The 12,001-nt window shown below is 60.2% G+C and overlaps 1 protein-coding gene across 1 annotated transcript in view; it reads left to right on the forward strand.

Moving 5' to 3' along the window:
• KDM4B (lysine demethylase 4B) overlaps positions 1-12,001 on the forward strand; it is a 141,194-nt gene that overhangs the window by 106,719 nt on the left and 22,474 nt on the right. Inside the window, 3 exon segments of the mRNA XM_082621824.1 lie at positions 2,381-2,577; positions 10,302-10,403; positions 10,753-10,952. Coding sequence (XP_082477950.1) covers positions 2,381-2,577; positions 10,302-10,403; positions 10,753-10,952 — 499 coding nt within the window.

Below are 12,001 nucleotides of genomic sequence, written 5' to 3' on the forward strand. Positions count from 1 at the left end.
CCTTCTTCCCACCGTTTCCTCCCTGGTGCCCATGCCCCCCACACCTTGGTCCCCACCAGCAACAAACCCCACCACAACCAGAACCCCACGGAGACGTGAGGGTGGGTGTTCCCAGCCCTGTGCCCTGGCTGGGCGAGGGGCGCGGGCCGGGCTCCGGGACACAGGCAATGTGCTCCGGGCCCCCTCCGTCCCCTCCACGGTACACACAGGTGCTTTTTTTAATTACTGAAGGAAAAGCAATTGCAAGGCCGCTTGATACAAATGCCTTAAGCTGCCGTTGGTGTCGACGCTGGGGAGGCTGCAGCCAGCCAGGAATCTGGAACCCAGGCGCCATCTGTGCTCTCGCCATCCACGGCCAAATCACACCGCCAGCCTTTCTCTGCTGCGCAGTTTCTCATTAACTGAATTGAGTTTGTGGGGAGTCGCTGGGTCATAAATATTCCCTCCCACTTGGTGTGGTCAGGCTACTGCTGTCCCCAAGCGGAGCTCCCGGATGTGGCCTGGGGGCGGGCAGGATGGGGGCGCTGGGGCTGCAGGAGATGCCATGGGACCCGCCCCCAGCAGCCTCAGGCTCCGGGTCATAAATATCTCGCTGTTTCTGAGCCAATTGAGGGAAGTCGGGAGGGGCTCGTGGGGGCAAGATACATAATCGCTGCATTCGATTAAGTCTTTTCCTTCCGCTTCCTTCATTTCCTTTGAGAAAGTGGCAGTGACGGGTGGTTGTAAACAGAGGCGAGATGTGCATTTAAAACGGAGACACGTTCATAACGTCCTTTGAAATTGCATGGGATGAAAAATGAACGCATACGCAATTCTAAATACATACGCACGCGCGCACACACACACACACACACGCAGCCTGGAAAAAAAAAATCCAGAGACACTTTTTAAGCTGTGGTTTGGGGAACGGCGTAAAAAGGGATAAGCCTGTTTATCTGACAGGGGGGTGTTTAGAGTCAGAGCTGCAAGGGCTGCAGTGCGGGTGTCTCTGAGGGGTGACTGCCCCGCGGCCTCCTGTCGCAATGCTCAGGACAGGTTCGTCCCCCTAAGGAGGCAAGGACAGTGCCCCTTCAGAGGGAGGCGTGCTCGGCCCCCCAGGGTCGGGCCCACCCCGAGGTCCCTCGTGGAGCCATCCCTGGGGAAGCTCATCTCCCAGAAGGTGGCTGCCCACCGCCAGGTGCTGCTTTGTCCTCTAGAGTCTAGACCAAGAGCCGGCAAACCTCAGCCTGTGCCGCATCCGGCCCTCTGCCTTTTTTGTAAATAAAGTTTTATCTGCACTCGTCTACACCCATTTGTTTACGAGTCCGTCTTGCTGCTCCCAAGTGACGACAGAGCTGAGAGATTGTTAACAGAGATCAGTGACCCGCACAGCTGGAAGCATCTATCCTGCTTCGTCCTTTGTGGGCAGCTCGCTAGCCCTGCCCTAGACCAGTGGTCCCCTCGGTCTCTCCTTCCCTCTCGCTCTTGGCCTTAGCCCGCAGGTAACTAGGACACCAGGGCTGTCTGATTTCTTCCCCTTGACTGAGGGCTTGCCGTCCCGAGCCTGGCTTCTGCAGCCCTTGCCTGGCTTCTCCGGCCCCCAACTCCTCTGGGACGGCTGCAGCGCCTTCTGCACGGGGCCCAGTCCTGGGGGCCACCGTGACCCTGTGGCATAGAGGGACAGGCTCCCGGAATGCGGGGTTTGCATGTGGAGACGTCTTCAGGGTCTAGACAGCAGAGGAGGGGGAGGAAGGACCCCAGTTCAGCCCGTCCTCATTACGCTTGTTTGTCCCACGCTTGAAGGTCCCAGGCACAAGGGACTCTACTAGCCAGGCCAGCATTGGCTTCAGGCGAGTTCCGGCCGCCCTGGGGCCAGGTGCTGAGTGAGTCTCCTGGGTCCCCAGCCTCCTCTCCCAAAGCCCAAGGCAGGGACTTGGCGGCGGGGGAGCACCTTCTTCAGATCACATTTGTTTCCTTGTTTGCTCTTTGGGGGCTGACAGCTTTTTCCCTCTTCCTAACTAACCTTTGGAATTACCGCTGTTAGAAGACATTCCACGTTCATTTTACCTGGTCGGGGGTACGCATAACTGACAGGAGGGAGATTTTGGTTTGAACTGACTGGAGGCGGCCGAAGCTCAGAGCATGTGGCCTCGGCTCCTGAGCGGCTGGGGGCACTGTGGTGGACCACGGTCAGGTGGGGGGCTGCGACTCCGTTGGGGAGGCCAGAGGCTCCCACTGGGGGGATGCAGCAGCCTCACCTTCCCCCGCATCGGGATGAGAAGACCCCCTTTCCTGTCTCGTGAGAGAATTTCTAGGGAGGATGAGGTAGGCTCGAGGCACCCTGCGTGGTGTGGGGTGACTGGCCCGCGGGCTCAGTGGTCTTTCTCCTGCCCGCACGCAGTGCACATGCCGGAAGGACATGGTCAAGATCTCCATGGACGTCTTTGTGCGCATCCTGCAGCCGGAGCGCTACGAGATGTGGAAGCAGGGCAAGGACCTCACGGTGCTGGACCACACACGGCCCACGGCCCTGAGCAGCCCCGAGCTGAGCACCTGGAGCGCCTCCCGGGCCTCGCTCAAGGCCAAGCTCCTCCGCAGGTGAGCCACCCAGCGAGCCCGGCCCACGGCTCCCTGCTGGCCGGGCTGCAGGCTGTCCCCCCCACCCTCTCCCCTCTCCTATCCCTCCCCCTCCCCATCCTCTCCCTCCTCCACTTCTCCCTCTTTCAGAGGCAGAGTATTTCTCGGGCCTGACTTCCTCCGCGGGCTGTTGGGGACCCACTGCCATCGCTGCCTGTGTTGTCAGGGGACTCAGGCTCCCACCCACTCCTTGTCTACCAGCTCCTGGGAGGTGGGCCCTTTCTGCCCTCTCAGGACCCCACACACCGTCCCTCTCAGGCTTCCGGCTCACTATCGCGCCATCCCCGGTGTGAGAGCCCCGTTTCTGGGGCCGCGTGGCCCTTCTTGACTCTGAGCTATGGCAGGAGCCATGGGGCACAGGCCCCGAGCTCCCACCATGAGAGCCACGCCCCTGCCCCTTTGCATGGGTCCTTCCTCCCCCTCCTCTGCTGTAGATGCTTGTTCTGGTGCCTTGGATAACGTGTTGCTTGAATCCGCGGGCACGGAGGTGACTACAGAGACCTGTCCCCCGGACGCCCTCTGCCACCCCATTCCATCTCAGAGGCCCCCCTTCTGGCCCACCTTCCACCCAGCGTGGTCCCTGCCCAGCCGCTGCCTGGTGTCCGGCGGGGAAGGAGAGGGCAGAGTGGCCGCCCCCTCTTGGCATCTGCGCCGAGGCCACTGGGATGTGGGTGGCGGAGCTGGGGAGTGAGGGGCAGTGCCATGCGGCCTCGGAAGCGTCCGACTCCATCATGCTCTTTCTCTGGGAAACGTCCAGGCTCTCAGGGCCTGAGCTGTCTGTGGACAGGGTTCAAACAGATTCCTTCTTGGTGCCCAAGGAACGGTCGGCAGGTCCTCGCTGGGCCTGGGGTATGGCTGGAGCGGGCGGGGCGGCCCAGAGCATCCTCGTGTTGGTGTTAGGGTTTCAAGGGCTCAGCAGGCTCTTCCTTGAGCACTTGGCTCCACGGCGGTCGCCCTGGACAGTAAGACATTCCGTAAACAATGAGCGTGGCGAGTCTCAATAAAACTTTATCTATGGACACTGGAGGGGGAATTTCATATCATTTTCACATGCCACAAAATGTTATTATTCTTTTAACTTTTGAACCATTTAAAAACGTAAACATCCTGCTTAGCTTGTGGGCGGCACAAACAGACTGCAGTCGGATCTGAGCCTCGGGTGAGGTTTCCATCTGTAGCCCTTGGTCACTGCTGGCGGGTCTTGTCCCCATTGGTCAAGGGCGGCGCCTCCCCCAGAACCTGGTCCCTGAGGGGTGGGGCCTTGGCCAGTGTGTTCCTTGGGCAGTGCATCCTTGGTGGCACCCCAGCGCTCTGCAGAAACTGGGAGAAATCATCCTGGCCAAGAGGTCACGCCCAGCCCAGAAACTTCTCCCCGCTGGGCCTGTTCTTCTTTCTGCGCGCCCTCATCCTTGTGTTTTCCCCACCCGAGGCCCCTCTCTGAGAATGTTCTCTCAGCTCCTGGGTGCTTTCCCATCTGCTCCTGACAGCCCGCGTGAAGGTGTCTCTCTTTTCTGATTTCTTTTGTTGTCTCTCCTTTTGACTTTCCGCTCTCCTGTGTGTTCCTCACGAAAAGCACCTTCTTGGTGAGGCTGATCCGCTGCAGCTCCCGCTCTTTCCCGCTCTTTCCCGAGGGAGGGAGCGGAGTGATCCTGCATTTGCATAATGGTTGACTGGTGATGGCTCAGACTAATTGGTCAACAGAGTGACAGCCAAGGACTGGGGCCTCATTCCAGGATGGAATGGGATTAGAGGCTGTCAGAGGAGCCTGCCCAGAGGACGGGGACCCGGCCGCCGGGTCTTGGCCGGAACCTTCTGTGCACAAAGAGCCCCATACCCCCTCCCTGTCCCCTCGTCATGTTGCACCGCAGGCGTCCTTTCTGGAAAGTCCCTCTCTCCCACCTCCCCTCCCTGTGTGCCAGACCTGGGACTGAATAACAAATTAAGTCATGTTCCCAAGGATGCAATTTTCTTTAAAGCCTTTAGTATGTAAATAAGGCTGCTTCCCCCACTTTTTAAAAAAGTCATTGGTTGTGGGGGGCTTTCTCTTAAGAGGCTGACTGGGGACTCACATTTGGAGGCCCAATGCCAAGCTGGAAGCCGCTGCCCCCGCCCCACCCACCGCCAGTGGCAGTGGCCCTCAGGAGTCCCTTGTGACTTTCTCTCCTGGCCACGTGGCCAACCTGTCCTCGCCCAGCTGTGCCTTGTCTCCAGGGCTGCCAGCTCCCCTGAGCCTCCCTTGTTGGAGAGTTGGTTTGGGGGGAGGGGTGGCACCAGCCTAGTAGCATCCTTGACTCCTGCCAGATACGGGATGGGGGCAAATCTGGCTCTGTCCCTAGACCAGGGTCTCCCCTCGGCACTGCTGACATCCTCTGTGGGCGGCTGTCCCAGGCACCGTGGGGGGTTGAGCAGCATCCCCACCCCCGCCCACTTGATGCCAGGAGCAGCCCCCCAGTGAGACGACCACAGATGTCCCCAGACATCTCCCAGTGTCCCTTCCCGAGGGCTTGGCATTGGGGTGGGCTCCTCGTCTGCCTGCTGTGGGCACCCTCCCACGCCCCCTTCCCTGTGCAGCCTTGCCTTCTCCTCTGGGATGCTGCATCTGTTCCTTGGTCCTCACTCAGACAGGCTCAGCCAGGCCCCCGCCCCTCGAGGGCCCAGCCTTCCTGACGGCCCCCTGTACCCCGCCCCAGATGTCACCTCAGAGCAGAGGCAGGTGTTGGCTCCTTTGGGAGAAAAGGACGCCCTCCCGTGGATTTACCTTCCACGCCTAGGTCTTGTCAGGTGAACTGACCCCGCCTCGTGCCAAACAGGGCCCGTAACCTGTGACCTTCTTGTCCGTGCCGCGTGGCCCCCTCGCCATCGCCGCCAGGCGGGACCCCTGCCCAGCTGGCGTCTTCACCTTGCTCCCCTCCCCTGCTCCTGCCTGCCTGAGCAGCCTTCCTCCATGTGCAGCCTTCCTCCATATGCAGGCTGTGTTTTCTTCTCGGCTCCTGATTATTTTCAAGGAGAGCTTCAAGGAATGCTCCGCGTTGCCCATGTGTTCCAGCAGGTGTGCGCTCTGCTGGACACTCACACGCACCCTGTGCAGAGCATCTGAGCAGCCGGGCTTAGAGGGAAGTGGGGGAGGGGAAGCGTGCTCCTCTCCGGACCCACGGCGCCCCGTCCCTCCCCAGCTTCTGCTGCTCCCCCTGGCGGGACCTCCAGCTGCCCACGCAGGAGGCTAGAGCCCGCTATCCCTGCTCGCCCAGCCCAGCAGCTCCCGCTCACCACCTCTCCACCTCCCATCCTCGGTCATCGTGGAAACAAGGAGCCAGGGAGCACATCCCTGCCCCCTCTGCTGCCCCTAGACCTGCGAGGAGCCAGTCTGGTCTCCCCTCTCCCCCTGTGCCTGATGCCCTGGCCGGACTGTACACGACTGCACCTCCAACCCACTCCTTCCAGCCACCCTGACCCTGCCGCGCTCCTGAGCCCTTTCCCCCAGTGCAGCTCCTGTCCGCTCAGAAGGGGCCATGACTATGGGGCCTGCCAGCCCCTGCAGCCCCAGGAGCTTGTTGTCCCTGTGACTTCACCAGAAAACCCACCGAACGCCACACCTACTTGCCATGGGTCAGGGCACGCTGGAGGAAGGGGCTGCGACTCCTGGCCAGGAAGCCCCAAGTCCCCCCTGGGGAGTCAGAGTTCTGGGCAACAGCCCCGCCTTGGGATGCCCAAGGGGTTGTGTGCCCTGGGTCCCTCAGTGAGCCCCCTCACCCTGCCTCTCCTGCCACCTGAGGTTCAAGGACACCTGCTCCCATCTTGGAAATATCAATGTAGGGATTTGGACTCAGTACCAATACTCGTTTCTTGTCATCTTCGCCAAGTGACATCCCGTTAAGCCTGGCAGGTAAAGTGCACGTTTGTGTCCACCCTGCTCTGAAACGCCATGAAAACGACTGTAAAGGAGGGGCAGGGAAGAGGAGAGGGGACGAGCAGCATCGGCAGACTCCGAAGGAAGGAAAAGAGGGGCAAGTGACACCTGACTTTACAGCACAGAGAAAACTCGAGTCCATGGACCTGCAGACGGGGAGCGGGCTGGTTCACGCCACAAGGCCTGGGACTCAGGCATGGGCGCCTGCTGGAGTGGGGACCGCGGTGTGCTGGAGGCATCGCTGAGCTCAGGGCCTCCTCCTCCACCCTATCCCCCAGTAGAAGGCGCTGGCCCTACTGCTGGGGAGATCAGACCTGCCAGCCTCACATCCCCAACCGCAGGCCGGGTCAGAGTGGCCCAACGGAACAAAGCCACACATGTGATATCGGGGGTCCCCCGTGAAGTGACAGGGCTCCCACCTGCCCACTCCCCTTCTAGGAGCCCTGCTCACACACAGCTACCAGCGAACATGTTAGTCCCTTGTACATCACAGCCAGGGGTCCCTAAACCCCTGAGGAAACTCAGTGTGAAAGAGTCTCAAATAAAAGAAAAGTGGGACCCCACAGGAGAGGCCATGCAGTGAGCAGAAGAAAACTAACTTCTGCGAGAGGGCAGGTGATTTGGCATTTATGGAAGAACCTGCTGTATAAACAAAAAGGCTTTTAGCAAAGAGATGGCTCTTGGACATTTAAAAGAGAGCAAAGGACTTCGCTGGTGATGCAGTGGTTCGGAGTCTGCCTGCCAATGCAGGGGGCATGGGTTCGTTCCCTGGTCCGGGAGGATCCCACATGCCACGGAACAGCTGAGCCACAACTGCTGAGGCTGTGCCTTGTTGTGCGCCACAACTACTGAGCCTGTGCCCTGGAGCCTGCAAGCCACAAGTGCTGAGGTCCACACGCCTGGAGCCTGTGCTCCACAACGAGGGGGGGCTGCCGCGGTGAGAGGCCTGCGCACTGTGGCGAGGAGTGGCCCCCACTCGCTGCAACTAGAGGGAGCCCATGCACAGCAATGAAGACCCAACGCAACTTAAAAAAAAAAAATTTTAAAGAGAGCAAAGAAATGTAAGAGGTGGGTTGGGAGCCAGCTTGAGGAAATCTAGAATGCAGACTTTTCACAACTCAGGTTAAACAGAAGATTGCAAAGCCTCTGGAACAAACAGGTCAGCAGGGCCCAAACAGCACTGGACTTGGCGATCATGATGCTACAAGCTAATAGACAAAGGACAAGGGTCTTAAAGGTCAGGAAAGCAATCATTTCAGCCCAGAAATACCGAGCCAAATTACCAACTTCGTATGGGAAGGGAATAAAGATCTTTCTGGACAAGCAAAGTACCAGGTTCCCCGTCCTTTCTGAGAAAGCTGCTGGAGGATGTGTTCCAGCTAAACAAGGGCATCAACCAAGGAAGACATGGGATCAAGGAAACCAGGTCCAACTCAGGAGAGTCCAAGGCAGTCTCAAGATAAGAGGAGGGCCTCGGGGTGTCATTGAGGAGCATGTGACCCCTGCCTAGGAGGCCACACCAAGATCTTGGAGATAACCAGGAAAGCTAAGCGTCTAAGAGAGGGGGCCAGTTACTGACTCCAGAAGGAGCGAGCAAAGAATGCAGTGTGAGCAGCTCTGTTGCTCACGGATGAACTATATTTACAGGATCAGAAAAATGTAATATAGAATCTCACCACAACCAAAATGGCAGAGAAGCCAGGAGGGGTTGAGGTGGGCAGGATGGCCACAGTCTAAGTGTCTGTGCTGGCAACTCATCAGAGAAGCCAGAACCAAAAAACAGCAGCAGCGTGAGGAGACACATGCAAGTCAATACAAGAAGAAATGGCTAAAAGAGGGGAAGGCATCGCATCTGGGAAGTGGGCCCAGGGGATGCTGTTACAGCCAGACTGCGATTAGGGTGTGCGCACAGCTCCCCACAGCTGTCAGCAAGTCAACCCCAGATTCCCCCGGTGTTATTTCCCAGCTTATGTTCTCACAAAACAGATTCTCCTTTGCATGCCGACGTTCACCTCGCTTTCCCCTCTGCAGTAGGGCCTGTCCCTTCGCCTACGTCTCTGCCCCTAGTTCCACCCATTTGGGGGTGGGGGTGGGTCCCTGCGTTAGTGCAGCCCGGTGGCTGCTGGGGGTTTGGTGCTGGGGGCAGAGCTCTGAGCCCACTGGTGTGTCGGAAGCCGAGGAAGGCCTGGGCTCACTGGGGACCCTGAGGCGGGTAGGGGCAGAACCCAGTTCCGGGTTGGTGGGGGTGGGGGAGGGCTGGAGAGGGGGTGAAGAGCGGGGCAGCTACAGGAAACCGAGGCCGCTACAGGAAACCGAGGCCAGGTGAGTTGGCGGTAGGAGGGTGCCCCTCTGCTGGGTGCTGGGGCCAGCATGGGGGTTTGCTTGTGGGCACCCGGCCCTGCAGCATTCCCAGACCCCAAGAGAAGCCTCCGGATGACAGCTGGGGAAAAGCCCGGAGCTTCCCGCCTGTGTCCGCGTTGGGGCTGCACCCGGCATTTCCCAAACTCACTCGGTGTGGAGAGTGTACCCGGGGAGGCCTGAGTCTTTCGTGCCCCCTCCCGCCCCCATCTGTTGCCGACTCCCCCGCCCTGTCCCCGCCCGCCTGTCCTCCTGCACCCTTCCCCCTCACAGTGCGCCCTTGCACGCCATGCTGTGTGTGATGCCATGCCTCTGCCCATGACGTGCCCTCCCCGGAATGCTCCCTGCTTTCCACCTTTGGTCATCAGGGTGGTTCATGCTGCAGACATCAAGTAGAGCTTGTCGTGTACCAGGCATTGCCTGGGCTCAGGGCACAGAGCCAGGGGCCCTCGAGTTAGGCAGCTGAGCAGCAAGGGACAGGCAGTGGTTAGCGGTTAGCGTCAGGGGACAGTTAGAAGGAGGCACCCCCGGGGCCAGCAGCGTCGGGCAGGGAGGCAGCAAGGAAGCCGTGAGGCCCCAGCGTCCTGCTGCAGACGCCCCTGGGAGGAGATGGGGGTCCTGGCATCTGGAGCCCTCGGGGCCTCCCTGCCCACCCGTCCCCAGTCAGACAGCCCTGCTTCCCCTTGGTGAGTGCTTGGTCCTTGGAGGTGCGGCTGCCAGGGACCCTGTAGGGTCTCCTTATAAGGTCTTGGTGTCTGACCCCACTGGGGCCACATGGAGAGCTCCCTGGGGGAGGGAAGCCACGGCCAGCGCCAACAGCTCTCTCCAAAACAATCCCTCGGCTGTGAGACCCGGAGCCTGTGGCTGTCCTGGTATCCCCTGCCCAAGGCTGAGCTTCTTCACCGCCCTGGCCCCTGCATCAGCTCCCGGGCCAGTCACATACCTCCTGAGGTCTCAAAGCTGCACTGTCCCCTCCCTGGAAAGTTTCCAGGAACCGGCAAGGACGTCCCCCCAGGACCTGGCAGGGGTGCCCTGGCCACTAACCTGCAGCCCCCCTCCCTTTGTCGCTTTCCTTTCTTCCTTTTTAACCCCAATTCCCCCTTGTTTTCACTAAGAAGCCACAGCTCAGCTTCAGCGGGGATTCTCACTTGGGGCCTGAGGACCGCCCTCCATCCTGTCCGGGGACTGTCGCAGCCCCTGAGACCGGGGCCCCGCCCTGGAGGCTGGCGTGGGCAGGAGGTGAGGGGGGCCGGGGCGCAGCTTAGAGAAGGGGCCGCCGCGGGCTCTGGGCTCTGGGCTCGGAGCTCCTGCAGGTGGAGAGGACGCAGGGAGATCCCGGGGCCCCGCGAGGCCCTGTGGCGAAGCGTCTAGGGAGTTAACACAAGTCCTAGAGAAAAACCCCCTGACGTTTACGTTCTAGACAAATTAGTCTGAAAGAAAACAGACACTGGAAAAAGACTGAGGAGGAGAGGAAACCAAGTCTAGAGAGGAAGAAAGAGCAGACCAGGAGGCCGGGGCTGTCGTAAGTGCACCTTTTGTCTGTCGCGCAGGCATTTTCCACGAGCTGCTGTTTCCATCTGAGCCCACGCTCCCCGTGTCTCCCGCCCTACCACACAGAGGCTCCTGGAGCCCGTCCGTCCCGCCATCCCATCTCCAGCTGCCATCGGCACGCGCTTGACACCCCCCTTGCCGTCCCCTCCCCTCCCCCAGGCCTCTCTCCCTCCACCGCCCCTGCCCCCAGGAGCCAACCCCACCCAGGGCCCCCGCTTCCCTGGGCCTCCTGGGGGGCTCTGTCTGCTGGACAGGGCGCACAGCCCAGGGCTTCTCCCCTCCGTTGTTTCGCCTCCCGTCTGATGAGCCTCCCTCTCCAGGTCTCACCGGAAGCGGAGCCAGCCCAAGAAGCCCAAGCCGGACGACCCCAAGTCTCCTGGCGAGGGGGCAGCTGGGACGGCCCTCCTGGAGGAGGCTGGTGGCGGCATGAAGGAGGAGGCCACACCAGAGGCCGACCCCGAGGAGGAGGAGGAGGAATCCCAGCCGCTGCCGCAGGGCCGGGAAGCCGAGGGCTCCGAAGGTCAGTCCTGCTTGGTGCCTATGCTGGCCAGGCCCCGTGCTTTCAGAATCCGATCCATGTGCCTTGTGGGCAGGGAGGGTGTTTTCTAAAAATGTGCACTCTGGGAGTGCTGTGAGAAGTCCCTCTTCTCCCAGAAACTGAAGAGAGGCTGTCCCAGTCCATCCAGCTGCTGAAACAGAATCCACAGGTGGGCAGCTTGAAACAATGGGCTTTATTCCTCGGTGCTGGAGGCTGGGAGATCAGGGTGCTGGTGTGGCCTGGTGCTGGCGAGGGCCCACCTGCCGGTTTGCATGTGACCCTCTGTCACTATGTCCTCAGGGGGAAGAGAGAGCCAGTGAGCCCTCTGGCCTCTAAGGTCACTGATCCTTAGCCAGGGCCCAACCCTCATGACCCAGTCACCTCCCAACCAGCCCACTGAGGGCTGGGCTTCAGCATGAACTTGAGGGGACGCACACACTGAGTCCGTAACAGAGGTGTTCTCTGCTCGGTTGGGAAAGGGGATGGCCTGCTGTTTGCAGCCAGATGCTGGACGTGCCTGCGGTGGGGATGCCCCACCTGCAGGCTGGCGTTGAACAAAAAAAATGTATCTGGGCACCATGGTGGGTGTGTCTCAGAACCGTACCCTTTACACTGCCTGGGGCCCGTTAGTCGCAGAATATCACTCCATGAGCGTTTGAACGTTCCCCACTCCCATGTTTTATGGTGCTCCTTTCTCTTTTCCATGGCTGGTTTCATTTTCCTAATTTGCAGCTTCAGCTGCTCACACGTTTGCACCTAGCAGCTGCCCCCCAGGTGTAAAGGAGGGGCTGGGCGGGGCTGGGGGGGCTGGTGGCAGATTGCCAGGCAGCAGTACCTCAGGCCCCCATCACGGGCCGTAGGTTGCTGGAGGGTTCCTCTTCGGGACTGTGTCTTGGAGCAGGTGAGCCAGCACAGCTCTGCCCGGCTTGGGGTCAGGCTCTCCCTGGGGTGCTCGTGGCTGGTGTCACAGATGATGTGGCATTTGAGGTGACTGTCCACCAGGCACCGAGAGGGGTAGGCGCATGCCCCTG

Source organism: Mesoplodon mirus (assembly GCF_964341445.2).
Source record: "Mesoplodon mirus genome assembly, chromosome: 5".
In the NCBI taxonomy this organism is placed as follows: Eukaryota; Metazoa; Chordata; class Mammalia; order Artiodactyla; family Ziphiidae; genus Mesoplodon; species Mesoplodon mirus.